This window comes from Euprymna scolopes, chromosome 7 (genome assembly GCF_053919585.1).
Source record: "Euprymna scolopes isolate OS-2025 chromosome 7, ASM5391958v1, whole genome shotgun sequence".
Lineage (NCBI taxonomy): Eukaryota > Metazoa > Mollusca > Cephalopoda > Sepiida > Sepiolidae > Euprymna > Euprymna scolopes.
In genome coordinates this window covers 24370616-24387157 of record NC_136488.1, presented here as the reverse complement: position 1 = coordinate 24387157, position 16542 = coordinate 24370616, and the positions used below count along the sequence as shown (strand labels likewise).

Genomic DNA, 16542 nt, shown 5'->3' with positions numbered 1-16542 from the left:
AGCCATCAGGGATCTCATCAGAGATTCCCCATGGGGGGATATTTTTTCTCTTCCTGCTGAACAGTACACAATTGAGACTACTGAATGGTTCAAAACGGCAATTAAAGCACATGGTCCCGCGCGGAAATTTTATTGCAAGCCCCACTCTCCCTAATGGTTTACTTCTACTTGTGCAGTTGCCATTGCGCATAGGCAGCATGCGTCCCGCAGATTTAACCAACATAAGTTCAGTTCAAACAGACAGAAGTATATAGAAAGTAGGAGTAACGTTAAGAAAGAAATAGCGACAGCTAAGAGAGAATTTACTGAAACCACCAGAAAACGCATCGAAACTCAGAAATTAGGAACCCGTGATTTCTAGAAAATTTACAATAGTGTAGTAAATAATGGGCAATAAACAGTTCCCACACTATCCAACAATCATGAGGTTGTTTGCACAGCAACAGAGAAGGCTAAGATGCTTGCAAATCTGTTTGCTTCCAACTCCACACTGGACCCTGCTAACCACTCACTTCCTGACTTTCCTTTGCGAACAGACGTCACACTAGACGATCTGAAAATCACCTCTTGCTCAAGTGTATGCTATCATTAAAATCTGGACACTTCAAAAGCATGTGGACCTGATTTCATCCTGGCTGTGCTATTAAAAAATGCTCCGCCGCGGTAGCTCCAGTTTTCTTTACAACAAATGCCTTAAAGAATCTTGCTTTACTGACTGCTGGAAAACTGCTACTGTGGTACCAGTTTTCAAGAATTCTGGCGAAAGAACTGACCCATGAAATTATCACCCCATTAGCCTCCTCCCACTTTTGGCCAAAATATTTGAGATCATAATTAACCAAGCCCTAGTTCATCACCTTACAGATAAGAAATTTCTGACCAACCAACAATATGGATTTAGACAAACCCGTTCCACAGCAGATATCCTAACTGTAATCTCTGAACGCATATACCATTCCCTGGTTGTCCTCGACTGTCGTACATCTATACAATATGATATAAATGCGAGAGTGCCTCAGGGGTCTATCCTTGGACTTTTATTATTCCTAATATTCATAAATGACCTACCTGACAAAATTGCCTCTGAGATGGGTATATATGCTGATGACACCACACTATAACAGGCACGATAGGAAAACAAATGAACACATAACTAAGGAAATGGTAGAAACACTAGAGGATGACCTCCAATCTGTAGTGGAATGGGGACAAAAATGGATTGTCACATTCAATGCTGCCAAGACTAAATATGCTTCCTTCAATAATTACAAGAAACCTTCTCTACCACCAATAGCAATGGCCAAAGACTCATTATCTGAAAGTACTTCTTTTAAACTCCTCGGCCTAACGTTTACAGGAAACATGAGTTGGAACAATTATATTGAGAGCATTGCCAGGACCGCTGCGAAGCAGGTAGGCTCTCTCTACTGTGCTAAAAAGCTACTAACGCCAGAAAATATACTGTACCTCTATAAAGCCACCATTCGCCCATGTATGGAGTATTGTTGTCATATTTGGGCTGGTGCATCTGCTACTAGTCTCTCGCTCCTAGACAAAGTTCAAAAGAAAGTCGCCAAGCTGATAGGTCCTGAACCGTCGTCTAAGCTTCAGCCTCTGTCCCATCGACGAAATGTTTCATCCCTCTGCCTGTTCTACAAGTATTTTAATGCTGAATACTCCGACGAACTGCAAGCACTCGACGTAAATACTCCCGACAAACCCAACAAGCAGCTAAATCTCACCCCTGCACAGTAGAGATCCTTAGATGTAAGAGAGCTTTCTTCCCCAGACCTGCTAGACTTTGGAATTCCATTCCGCGTCCCTGCTTCCCCAACTGTACTGACATGCAGAAGTTCAAGTGTAACGTGAACAGACATTTTGCTGCCCAACTCCCTACATAGTACCCCTGTAGCTTAGGTCCCTGAGAGTAGCCCCCTACATTAAAGTGGCAATGTGCCTTGTTTGGGGTGAAAATGTAATTTTAAAAAATTAAAAAAAATTAATGTAAAATCATCACCATTTCTGGGCCAATGTTTAACCAAATAGTTTTAAAGAAATATAATAAGATTTTTCTTTCCGGATAAAGAAAGTGTGGATACGGGGTATATATTGTGTGTATTATGTTAGAAAGGGTTTAAAAAATGACAAGCATCTACTATCACCTGACTTTAGGTATTATTACTACTGCTACTGCTACTACTACTAATAATAATAATAATAATAATAATAATAATAATAATAATAATTGTACCTATTTGTTTTATTTTCATTTTGGTTGTTTTGCTTTTGGGTTTTATTTTTATTTTGGTTTTTTTTCGTTTTTGTTTTGGCTTTTTGTTTGTTTGTTTGTTTGTTTGTTTTTCGTGTTTACTATTCCGTTTTGTTTTCTACAAAATGTTATTTTTTGTTTTTCTATATAATTTTGAATGGCCATTTACAGCATTTGGCAGACACCTAGTTTGTATATATTCAAGAAAGATTCATCAGCCACATTAGGAATTTTAAAAAAAATTAAAAAACGGAAGTTAATTAGCTACACGGTTCTCATTTAAACTATTTTTTTTATTTTATTGTTTATTATTTATTTTGTAAACAGTTTATTGAGTAAGATTATTGCTCTCGGCGTGTGCCCTTACTCAATAAACAAATAAAATATTTACAAAACACCTCTACACTTAATCTAATAGCAAGCAGCTTATGGAACAACCCGGAAATATTTTAATGGGAGACTGCTACGAATTTTAATGGTTTCCAGTTAACTTCCGATTTTTTGGACTCTTCGCTAAGAACGGAACTGATGAATTTTTCTGGAATATAAATTAGCCCGATTTTAAAAAAAAAATAAATCAAGAATGACGGGATAGATAAAGGCTGGGTACTCCCATCAAACACATTAATCTATGGTATTTAAGTATAAAAATATTAGCTTTTGTGAAAGTTACGATCAATTATCTCTCTCTCTCTCTCTCTCTCTCTCTCTCTCTCTCTCTCTCTCTCTCTCTCTCTCTCTGTATATATATTATATATATATATATATATATATATATATATATATATATATATATATATATATATATATATATATATATATATATATATATATATTGAAAAACAATGGCCGAAAACTCTCTAGAACTCTTTCGACTATCATCTCATCAGTATAAATGAAAATAATATTGACGAAATAAAGAGCACTGAAATTGAAGTGCTAGTACCAATTAAAATAAATAATCTAATTAAACAGTTGTTTAAAGACGATTAACATGGCACAGCGCATTTTCAAGAATATTCATAAATTTTGTATTTCAAAACATCTCTGTCTGTCTGTCCCTCACTCTCTCTTTCTCTCTCAAATATATATATGTGTGTGTGTGTGTGTGTGTGTGTGTGTGTGTGTGTGTGTGTTCCATTAAATAATAAAAAGAATTAACTCAAAACCTTTTTTATTTTGTCAATGTATTTTAGTATTACCTGCGATTATTGTCGCCATTACTCTTGGTGTCACGAATACAGAAGGCTATGGAAACGACGACTTGTAAGTAAAAATATGCAAAACTTTTTTATGATATAAAAAACGTTGAATACAATTTCCCAGTGAACCCTATTTACTTAAAAGTCATCAAAAACCAATGTTTTCATTTATTCTCTTAAGTTCTCAGACTAATCATAAAGCATAATTTCATAATTATATTCATTATGCAAGCATGTGTGTCCACCAGAAAATAAAAGCAGAGTTATATATTTATCTGAAAAGAAAAAATATATTTGTTTAAAGTATCGAAAATTGGTGGGAAATATAGTATTCCTAGCGAAAATTAATATTGGAAAAATAAATTAAGCAAATAATTGATTTTCGGAACAAAAAAAAAAAATCAACTTCGACCCCTAACTCATAATTGGAGAAAGAACGGAAGACATCCTCGGTATCCATTCACAAAATCCGTTCTGACATTTTATCTTTCTCCAGCTCTTTAATTTTTTTTTTAATTTTTTTCTTTTTTTTTTGTGTGCAAGTTTTACCTAACCCACAATCTTCAAATCTCACAATATTGTATTCATATACCATCTAGCATTTCTTTACTAAACTCAAAAAATTAATCTCCCATGTTTTTAGTCAAAATTGATCTTAACATAAACACACCACAACCCAAAAGCTATCTCGTTATTCTTCAGTGTATGTTCACGAATTCCAATTCTGTGTGCTTTTACATTCTTCACATTCTATAAGGATGAAGAATTGCTGTTTGTCTGGATCGGTATCTATCCATTCAACACTTATCATTGGCTAGTTTTTTTATCTTGAAGTTGTATTTTTTAATTCCTTACATTAAGTAAATTCATGCTTTATCTGGAACAATTTCCACTTATTTTTTTTTTTTATCAGATCAGAGACGCCACTACTCTGTGTCTGCCCAAAATGATTTTTAACCGATTTTGAGAATGTCTAATACTTGAGCGGGTCCTAATAAAAGCGTTGAAGTCAAATAAAGTTATTAACGTATCAACGATAATTACCTTACTTTGCTTGTTCCTAACTTCGTGCTTCGTGTTTATATCGCTTGACTAATCGTCGCCAAACTTGGTCAAAATGCAAGCCATGTTCTAATAGCAAACTGATTTACGTTGAAAGATAAAATATAACGAAATACTAAAGTCTTAAATACGACATGAAAAGAAATCGGAATCTTAGAAAGATATCCATTATTCCAGTAATTATAGGAGCAACTGAACTCATGAAAAAGAATTTCAAAACTTACCTGACAAATATACCCGATGAATCAAGTGCAAGAGAGATACAAACAATCGCACTTAAAAGGATAGTTAGAATTTTTAAAAATGACCTCTCGGTTATAATGCACGAGATAACGCGTGAATGTCTGGTATCCGATAAGATGCCTCACTCCCAGCTAGAATAAAATTATAAGAAAATTTTAAAAATAAATAAATTCGGGATATATAAGATAAGGTCGACGTTACGGAAAGCTAAGACTAATACTTTTGGCGATAACTGCAGTTCTTCTCATCGTAGAAACTCGCTATATGGCCCACATTGTAGGCAATCAAGCCGTGTTCTTGCTCTTTCTATCCTTTGATGTTGATATTAAAAAATTCCATCATCTTTAACATCTTGACAGAATTTCAACGGAGTTTGTTAGGCGGAGGGTAAGCAACTTCGCGACTAATTTATATTATTGTTTTCTAAATGCGTGAAAATGAGTTACAATTGCAATGTAAGTGCGTACGTATGTGTAGCAATCGATCTTTTGTTCATCTTTTTCAGCTGTTGGTTGTCTGTCGATAAAGGAGTTATTTGGGCGTTTATCGGCCCAATTATTTTCGTGATTGTGGTAAGTATATCAAACACCGATTTTTCTTTTACGACATAATAAACACTAAGAGGATTTATCCAGCTTTGCTTGGATATCAATCAATTGAACATAATTACTAAAACTTGAAAAAAAGGTATGAGCCCCCTTATCCCACTCATTTATGAATAAATAGTACTATTACTCGTCTTTTATTAATTCGTTTATAAAAGTAAAAATCGTGTACATCATTAAGCGACTGTAAAAGTCAATATACAATTGTGTCCGCAAAAAGCAATCTTTTAGCGTTGTGATCTGGCGTTGCTCGGGGATATGGACAACAAAATAACAGATAAAAAGTGTAAATGATAAAAATACCCGTCTCAGGACAGATACCCCCCGAACAAAACAGTTTTGCATCTCTATTATGCTTCGTTACGATAATTAAAATGAAGTTATCATACTAAACCTTATACATAGAACTCTTATTCTAATCTTGATCAAATTTGATCATATGATTTGAATTCCTGAAAATTTCAAAAATTGAATGCTTAAGCTGGTGTAATCTTCAGAATAAACTGAAATTCATGGAATCTTAATTAGATTTCAAATGACTAAAAAGTTTAAAAAACGAATATATTCGTATTGTTAAGTGAGAGATGGTGTCCAACTTGTGCTACACAAAAATCCTTTAAAATGCACCACAGGAAGTGAAATTTACGGAATATTTATTAATTGCGTTAAAATCTCAGAAAAATTGGATGTATTCGAATTTTCACGAAGTGATTCTACACACTCTTTGCTCCCATTGAATAAAACTAAATAAAAATAAATACAACCGACATTACGACATCCAAAAGTGTTCCAAAATTTATATTGATCAGTTTATTAGTTTAAGATTGAATCCTTCAAATATAACTACATAAAGAATACAACTATATAAAACCTACTACTATATAAAACCTACAACTATATAAAACCTACTACTATATAAAACCTACTACTATATAAAACCTACTACTATATAAAACCTACAACTATATAAAACCTACAACTATATAAAACAAACAAATATATAAAACCTACAACTATATAAAACCTACTACTATATAAAATCTACAACTATATAAACGTACGCCTATATAAAACATACAACTACATAAAACATAAAACTACATAAAACACACAACTATATAAAATACACAACTATATAAAACATATAACTACATAAAACGTACAACTATATAAAATCCACAACTATATAAAACATACAACTATATAAAACACACAACAATATAAAACATATAACGATATAAAACACACAACAATATAAAACATACAATTATATATAACGTACAATTATATAAAACATAACATAAAATGCACAACTATATAAAACCTACAACTATATGAAGCGTACAAATATATAACGTACAACTATATAAAACCTACAACTATATAAAACCTACAACTATATATAACTTACAACTATATAAAACCTACAACTATATAAAATACACGATTATATAAAACACACAACTATATAAAACAAACAATTATATAAAACGTACAATTATATAAAACGTGCAACTATGTAAAATACACATCTATATAAAGTATACAACTATATAAAGCATACAATTATATAAAACACAACATAAAATGCACAACTATATAAAACCTACAACTATATAAAACATACAACTATATAAAACGTACAACTATATAAACCATACACCTATATAAATCACACAACTATATAAAACATACAACTACATAAAACACACAGCTACATAAAACATGCAAATACATAAAACCTACAACTATATAAAACATACAACTATATAAAACCTGCAACTATATAAAATGTACAACTCTATAAAACATACAACTATATAAAACATACAACTATATAAAACATACAACTACATAAAACCTTCAACTATATAAAATATGCAACTATATAAAACATATATACATATTTACTTTATCATATAATCTAAACACATATAAATCAGGTCAAAATGTCACACATTGCCATAAGACTGCTTTCCACAGACTACAGCAAGATCGTTTACAGAGCCAATGTCAGCAGATTTTTATCTACAACCGTCCTCAAAAATATTTAAACTCGGTTCTGACAATCATTCCATCCGAGTTTATCTTTATCCTTGAAGGATATCTGGCCTTGATAAGTGTTGATTGTTCAATAAATAGCAAAAATAAAAAAAGTCGCGTTTACTGGTTATGAACTACAGAAAAGACGCGGATTTCATATTATTCTGAAAATCCTAATAAAAAATGAATACAACTACCATATTAATCGAAAAGTTTATTCAAGAAACATTTGGTTTGATCTTAGTGTAAAGGAGCGCAGACGCGCGTATAGTAGCAGCAACAGCTAACGTATGTAAGTGACCGAGCCGTCTGTGAGGTAACGTCACAGCGAGGAAGAAGAATACAAAATGATTATAAACAAGAAAAATGTGGTCGTGTAGTGACTGAAAGGACGTGTCCTAAACATGGCCGGACAAAGACAGAGTACCATGCGTTCGATCCAGCAGAGTTGTGTTAAGCACATTGGAGTACGAGAATACTTTTGAACAAGAGACAAGACATTATTTTGGAAGTACCTGTAAATAAATGTCATTTGTTTCGACTGAAAATAAAGTGAGTCGAATTCTTTCCTTGTCTTCGTTTCCTTGCGACTGTCTGCATACAATGTGTAAGTCCCGAGTGTTGACATGTTAATATGTGTGTAACGTTAACTTGATTTGATCTTAGAATAGGGCTTTTTTACAATTTCATTCACGAGCAAATATGCAGATAGAAAAAGAGGAACAGAAATGATTTTACACATATATTTTGTTAGATCCTATTTGTCCTTATGTGCTGACTTTAAATGGACGTATCTTTACATTTGCAATTGATTTTTTTTGTGTTGTGATTTTTGTTTAAACTCTCGCTTTTTTTATTTTTTAGGTCAACATGATTATATTGGCTTATCTGTTCCGAACATCCATATCAAGTACAACGATTAAAAACAAATCGGTCAGAGGAAAAATAAAGTATGTATTTCTTATCAGCAAATCACCCATGAATATTTTTTTCATAAAAACATCATCGTTATAAAATGCCCTTTTAATAAAATAAAGTTGCGCCCTCTTAAGGGAATTAAAAAAAAGGCGGTCAAACTAAGCGGAAACGCAAGATTCCAACTTCCTGTCGTTGAATACTCTCTAACTGTTTACTGTTATGCCCGATTAATTCGACTTTATAAGTACTTAATTTCCCTCCATTCCTGTGTTAATTTTTGGTAACCTAGAGATAGAATACTACCTTACAGTCAAGGTTTATTTTGAGACTGGGTCCGAATTTTCCGACTAGCAGAAATTGTCAGGGATGATTGCGATAAGCATAAAACTCTAGTGTTGTATGTCTAAAAACAATTGTTAATATTTATAAAAATATTATCTCATTTATATATATGTGTATGCGTGCGATTTTATCTGGATGTTACTCTAATGAAACTGATGTTTATAAAATAACGCTATATATATATATATATATATATATATATATATATATATATATATATATACATACATGTGTGTGTAGTAGTAGTAGTAGTAGTAGTAGTAGTAGTAGTAGTAGTAGTAGAGATTTAGAAGGCTATCACAATGCGAGGAATGAATTATAGTCGTTGTTGGTGAGAGGAGACGAAAACAAGTGGCAATTTACAAATCAATAAGTACATACATATATGTCTATATATACATATATTTATTCAGTTGTATTAGGTACAAATGTCTTGTTATGTCTGCGACAATATCCATTAATTTTGGAAAAAATCCCTTTTCAAATGGTAGACGTGACAGATCGATTCTAGCATGCTTTGAATACATACCTATCCCACACAATGCTTCAAGCAAACTACATATCAATCGTATATATATATATATGTATATATATATATATATATATATATATATATATATATATATATATATATATATATATATATATATAATTTAGGAATTTATAATTTGTGAATTTAACATTTGAAATTTAGGAATTTATGATTTATTTGCTCTATCTAGTATACTGAGCAATTTTATTTAGCTGGGATAGTCTTATATAAAATATTACATCCAATAATATTTTGTAAGACCGATAATCACTGGATTCGCACACAAGTAGATTTATTGTATTTCATTATTCTGAATAATTATATATATATATATATATATATATATATATATATATATATAACGATAATGCCATTCATCAAATTCCGTCTGTGTTTATTTACAATATCACGTCAGCTGATATTTGGGATTGACGATGAATGCCCTAGAAAAGTCACTTTTTATCAATGTTTAATTTTAAAATGTGCAAATTTTACAATATGCGAATTTGCGGCGATTTTAAAATGCAATAGTGCGCTCAATCCCCAAACATAATTTATTGGTTATCGGAGGTGACATGAATGCACATATAGGACGGGAAGGCAACAAGCATAGGTTCTCTTTCCATGATGGAACAAACCGAAATGGAGAGTATCTATTAACTTTTCTCCTTGAAAACAACCTACAATGCATGAATACCCGTTTTCAAAAAAGACCCGGTAAGCTCTGGACCCATCAATCCCCAAATGGAGACAAGGCACAACTGGGCTATCTTTTTATGAATAAGAAGTGGATCAATAGCTGTCATAACTGTGAAGCTTATAGCAGTTTCTATGGTGTGTCTACTGATCATAGGATTGTAAACTATAAGTTGAAGTTAAGCCTACGAGCGAATAAAACTAAAAACATCATCTAGACAGCCCTACAACTGGTCAACGTTGTCACATGACAATCAGATCAGAGATTCAGAGAAAGAGATTTTATGCTTTACAAGCACAAGAGCAGGCACCAACTGCTAATACCACCTATGAAAACTTCGTTAGATCGCACCAAGAAGCAGCAAAGAAGTGTATACCTCTGAAGCCCAAGGTAAAGCGAAAAGTACCGTGGGAAAATGACAAAATAATATTAAAATGAGGAAAGTTTAAAAAACATAATCAAAAAGCAACATAAATACCCCACTCGACAGAATACAAAATTAAAGAAGCAGGAGATTCAAGAGCTTAGTATGATGTACCTATCAGAACAACAGAAGTATGTTCAAGAACAAATAGATCGAATCCAGAAAGCAGCAGATAACAAACAATCCTATCTGGCTTGGCAAGTAGTAAATGAGATATCTGGGCGCAAACGACCTGCCAAAGCTAAGTTAACAGACCAACCAATTCAGCCGATTGTTGTACAGGAACTCGATATTGAGAAGGGTGATTTTACAATAGAGGAACTCCTAAATGTACAAAAGAAGACCAAGAATCGTAAAGCTGCAGGCTTAGATAACATACCTTCTGAAGTATGGAAGACAGGTGGTTTCAATGACATACTTCTTAATTCATGCAATTCTGTATATAATCAAAAAATTATTAATATATGGCGGGAAGGATGCATACTTCCCTTCCCCAAGAAGGGTGACCTAAGCATACCAAGCAACTACAGAGGAATAACACTCACTCCAATTGCAACAAAAATCTGCAATGCCAGACTTCTCAACCGTATCCAACCAAAGATCGAAGAAGTGCTCAGGAAGAACCAAAATGGATTTAGAAAGAATCGCTCTACTACTAGTCAAATACTTACTGTTAGGAGACTGATTTAAGGAGTCAAAGCAAAAAACATTGAGGCAGTCATGATCTTTGTAGATTTCTCCAAAGCATTCGACTCCATACATAGAGGAAAAATGGACAGTATATTAAAAGCATATGGCATCCAAATGAAGTCATTAATGCTACCATGATGCTATATGAGCACACTCGAGTAATGGTCAGGTCCCCAGATGGGGACACCGAATTTTTCGACATCTGCACTGGGGTTCTACAAGGAGACACTCTTGCCGCTTTTCTTTTCATTGTATGTCTTAACTTTGTACTTCGCACCTCTGTTGATATACACAGCATGCTAGGCTTCACCCTAAATGAATCCAGAAACAGACGTCATTAATCAGCACACATAACTGATGCAGATTACGCAGACGATACTGCTTTGTTCGCGAACAACACTGCTGATGCGCAAACACTGCTACGTAAGCTAGAAAAGTCTGCAAATGACATTGGTCTCCACATAAATGCGGATAAGACAAAGTTTATGACTTTCAATGTGAAGGGAGAGATCAGGGCTTTGGTTGGATCAACACTGAAAGAAGTCGCTGAGTTTACGTATCTGGGCAGCGACATAGTTTCCACATAGAGAGATATCGGAATTCGCATCTCAAAAGCATGGACCGCATTGGATGGGCTACATTCAGTATGGACTTCGAGACTGGCTGACAAACTGAAAAGGCAGTTCTTCAGGGCAGTCGTAGAGTCTGTCCTTGTTTACGGTGCTACAACCTGGACACTCACTAAAAGATTGAAAAGAAAACTAGACGGCACATACACCCGTATGCTATTAACACTATTAAATATATCTTGGCAAAATCATCCCACAAAGCAGCAACTTTATGGCAATCTACCTGCCATATCTAATACCATCAGAGAAAGACGCCTATGATTTGCCAGTCATTGTCTGAGGAGCAAGCATGCATTGGTGAGTGATGTATTGCTATGGACTCCACGACACAGATGCGCAAACAGAGGATGACCTAGATCCACGTACATCCAACAAATAGCACACGACGCCAACTGTGAACCTGAAGATCTGAGGCAACTGATGGAAGACAGGAAACTCTGGAGAGGAAGAGTCACATTGGTCTGGGCAAGGAGCCCGTCATGATGATGATGATGATGATGATGATGATGATGATGATTTTAAATGCTACATCTCCTTTTATCGTAAATAGAACTCATTAATAAGAAGAAAAAAATATAAATAAAACGGTGAGATACACCCGGACTTTAACAGGGGATCATTCGATCTGTAGTCAAATGCTCTACCACTGAGTTATATTTTCAGATAACAATAAATATGTTGTTTTTGTTTTTTGTTTCAAGAAGTAATGATTTGCTGAGATTTTATGATTTCCCTTGGCCGGTATAACGTAAAATATTTCCCTGTCAAAATTCTTTTTTATCTATATGAAAAAAAGACTACTTTTAAGGTCCGATTTTTTTTTATTTTCGATACTTATCGAATGAATTTCTGTACAAAACATATCTAAGAACACTGCCAGACATATAAATTTTCTTTGAGTTAAATTTGCAAAAGATAGGCTCAGTTGGTTCGGAACTTATGAGGAAGGAACTCACACACACTGACTTTTATATAACAGTAGCTATAGAGATAGAGATTAATCTGCGAACACTGGCGGAGCATACCTTTTCACCATTTTTTGACCAAAGATGTACGCTCGTATTTGATAATTTTGTTGGTTTGTATTGTTTTATGGCCTATTATTTACTTTTCGGGTTGTGGAATTCAGTTAAAAGTTTATGCGTCGAGTTTTTAATGTGCTACAATATTTATTTATGATATTTGCTTTCAACATTTCTGCGGGTGTGCCGTTCAGGGCAACCTTTTTTGCTTTGACAAAGTACAATATCGATTTGGCAATCTAGTGGGAAGGTAATGGACTCTTTTCTTGTCTACATAACTTTCTCACAAAAGAGACGTCGGTACTTTTTTCTACTCCGTCGTTATTTCCATGATCGGCACTCGACTGAGCTCCAATATTTTATGGTCCCTGTTACACAATTACACCTCCACAGCAAAAGCTCGTCCAGATAAAACAAATGAAACTTCACTTTCTTCTTCTATGTACTTAGAACTCTTATACTCGAGTGGTTTTCGGGCCTTTCGAAATGGTGACTCTCAATTTAAAAAAAAAGAAAGAACTAAACGGAACGTTGATGAAGAAAATTTCTTTCTAAGAACTCCCTATTGGTGAAACATAATTCAACGGGACTGATTCCCTGATAAATATAATATGATCATTTTCAAATCCTGCTTTAGCAAATACAAGCCGCCCTCTTAAATAATCCAATCCTCGTCATCCATTGATTCGAATTTTGATTCAGATCTATCAAAGTAAAGGCGATTGCTTGGCGCATAACCTCTTGAGTGCATAGTCCTTCTAGTAATAGAAAAATGTATTTGTTCCAAGCGAAACAGAAAATGTAGCATAAATCTAGGCAAAGAATTAATCCAGTCACGATCAGCAGAACGTAATAGTCTTCTCGTCTCAAGACAGAAAATTATCGCTGAAGAATTTAAAGACGGTCAGTATATTTTATAAAGCAGTTCTGGCATTTGATTGGTTCATATTTATCACCCATGGTTCATAGAATCGACCAAATCTTTGTGACCATGCCCTTCTAGCATGCCAAAAAAATATTGCAACAGTTTCCAAACTTCTTATAGCATTCTTCAACTAAAAATCTCGTGGCGACTCATTACGTAAACGTGCATACAACAGAATACAGTTTTATATCATGTAGACTCTACACCAAAATCTACAGATAGCCGGACTTCATGTGTAGGGTATCCAAACACATTTTTTTCACCTGTTCGCTCGACTTTTGACACAGGGGCCGCTATTTTGAATCGCATTTTCGTGACAGTTCCCGTGCAGATCTATATATGAATATTCGTAAGTGTATATATATATATATATATATATATATATATATATATATATATATATATATATATATATATATATATATATATATATAAGCAATATAATTATAAAAGAAGCAGACAAAGGGAGTGCGGTGGTTATCATAAATAAAGACTACTATAAACCCAAAATTTAAGAAACACTAGGGAACGAAACCTATTATAAACCAATGAGCTCTAACATAGACAACACAACCATATCTAAAATCACAAAACTCTGCATAACATACAATACAACATTGACTAGAAAAGGAAAAGACTTCCTTACAAACTTCACAACAAAAACAAACATCTTCTATGGACTGCCCAAAATACACAAATCTAATGAGGTAAGACATGCCATCAACACACAAAAGTCAGAATACATAAGCACCCCAAACCCTAATTACCTCACATTCAGACCCATAGTAGCAGGACCAGCATGCCCAACAAGCAGACTTAGCAACCTAATAGATATATTATTGCAACCCTTCACCGATTTAGTTAGAAGTTACATAAGAGATGACATACACTTCCTTAGCTCGCTACCACAAACAGTAAACGATGGGACAATACTAGCCACATTTGATGTTAGCAGCCTATCCCACACAACTTGGGGAAAGAAACTATCTCATACTGGATTGACAAACATACACAGACTTTACAGCTAAGATTTACCAAACAATTCGTGATTGACAGCATTGACATAATCCTCCACAATAACTCTTTCGAATTTAATAATGACAATTGCATCCAAACACTAGTCACAGCAATGGGTACTAAAATGGCACCAACATATGCCACCCTTACACTCTCCTTCCTAGAAGAGATCCTTTATGAAAGGATAGAACAAAAATACGGACATAATATCAAAACACTCTTAATAAAATCTTGGAAAAGATACCTGGACGACTGCTTTATCCTCTGGAAAACCACATGGGGAATATCAGAAAGCTCCACATTATACTACAAAACCTACACCCCAAAATAAACTTCAGCCTAGTGCAGAACCCCACAGAACTACCTTTTCCAGACATCCTAGTAACAATTAAAAACAACAACATAATCACAGACATCTACCACAAACCCACAGATACTCAACAATACCTCCACTTCAAAAGCCACCATCCCAAAAACTGTCTAAAATCCATACCCTACTCCTTGGCACGTAGAGTCTGCACCATAGTCACAGGCAGACACCTCCGTTCGACTCGACTAAATGAACTGCAAATAACCCTGCGGAAAAGAGGATATCCACCACTACTAATACGCAAAGGTATTGAACTGGCAGAAAAAATCCCAGTAGGCCAACTAAGAAACCCCCAAAAACACAACAAAGAACAAATTCTAGCATACGTCTCCACACACAACACAAATAACCCAGAACTATTTCCACAGATAACGAAAAACCTTATCCTTCTCTCAGTCAGAACGATAAGCTAAACAACATACTCAAAACAACAAAAATAATAAAAAGCAAACGTCAACCCCAAAACCTAAAACACATCCTAATCTCTTCTAAACTCGTTCAATACACTACAAAAGGAGTCACAAAATGCAATAAACAGCGATGTGGGGTGTGTGATATAATAATAGAAGGCAACACATACACATTCAAAAATCCAACACAAACATTCAAAATAAAAAAGGATCCAAACTGCACCTCCAGAAATGTAGTGTATGCACTAAGATGCACAGCCTGCGACAAATCTTACATGGCGCCACCAAAAACCCCAGCAATAGAGTGGCCTTACATAAGAGCAACATTAAAATCGCAGATAACAGACACCTCTGTGTTTCAAAACACGTGCATACATGCAGTGGAAATAGCTTCAAAATAATGCCAATCTTCCAAACAGACAACTACTTTTATTTACTTACAACGGAAAAAAAATTCATAACAAGATTCACTCCCGAATTAAACAGAGCTTAATATTAACGCACAAAAAAAATTAAATTCAAAACACACCCGCACGCCCGTTCATACACATGTACACCCCCCCACCTAAATCAGAACCGAACAGAAAGAAGAAAAAATCAAAATAACAATTAAATGAAAACATTTCTACCGATTACCCCTGTTTCAGAGAGGCCGGTTCCCCCCCCCCCCCTCACCTCACACACATTACAAACGAACTTGTATCATATTTACTTTCTTAAGAAAGCAAATAAATTTATAATGTTATAAAACGATTAGACATATATATTCAACAAACCAATACAAGGAAAAACACGCACACATACACAAACACACACACACACACACACACACACACTCCCTTACGCACCCACTTGACCAAGTACCAACGCGGCCCTCACTTTCACCCAAGTAATAAAAAAAGAAAAAAAGAAAAAGGAGAAAAGAGAGGGAACAGCAAAAGGCAGGAATGACCATAATCTGGCCCCAATAAGAAGGGTAGTAGTGGAACACACCCATGAAGATATTTGGTGTTATTTACAGACATTTCATCCGCTCGGGAAACATGTAACCAAAATGGATTGCGAAAATGCTTTTATCCATTCTGAATACATTTTAAATATATTTTAATTATTTTACACTTTGAATACTTTCTGAAGAGGAC

General features: G+C 34.3%; 1 protein-coding gene across 3 annotated transcripts in view; it reads left to right on the top strand.

Annotated features, from left to right (window-relative positions):
* Positions 1–16542, top strand: part of LOC145279653 (adhesion G protein-coupled receptor B3-like) — a 267375-nt gene that overhangs the window by 203612 nt on the left and 47221 nt on the right. For all 3 annotated transcript variants that reach the window (XM_080130888.1, XM_080130886.1, XM_080130887.1), the window contains exons 23-25: positions 3466–3535; positions 5282–5348; positions 8289–8374. In XM_080130888.1, coding sequence (XP_079987014.1) covers positions 3466–3535; positions 5282–5348; positions 8289–8374 — 223 coding nt within the window. The remainder of the gene's footprint in view (positions 1–3465; positions 3536–5281; positions 5349–8288; positions 8375–16542) is intronic.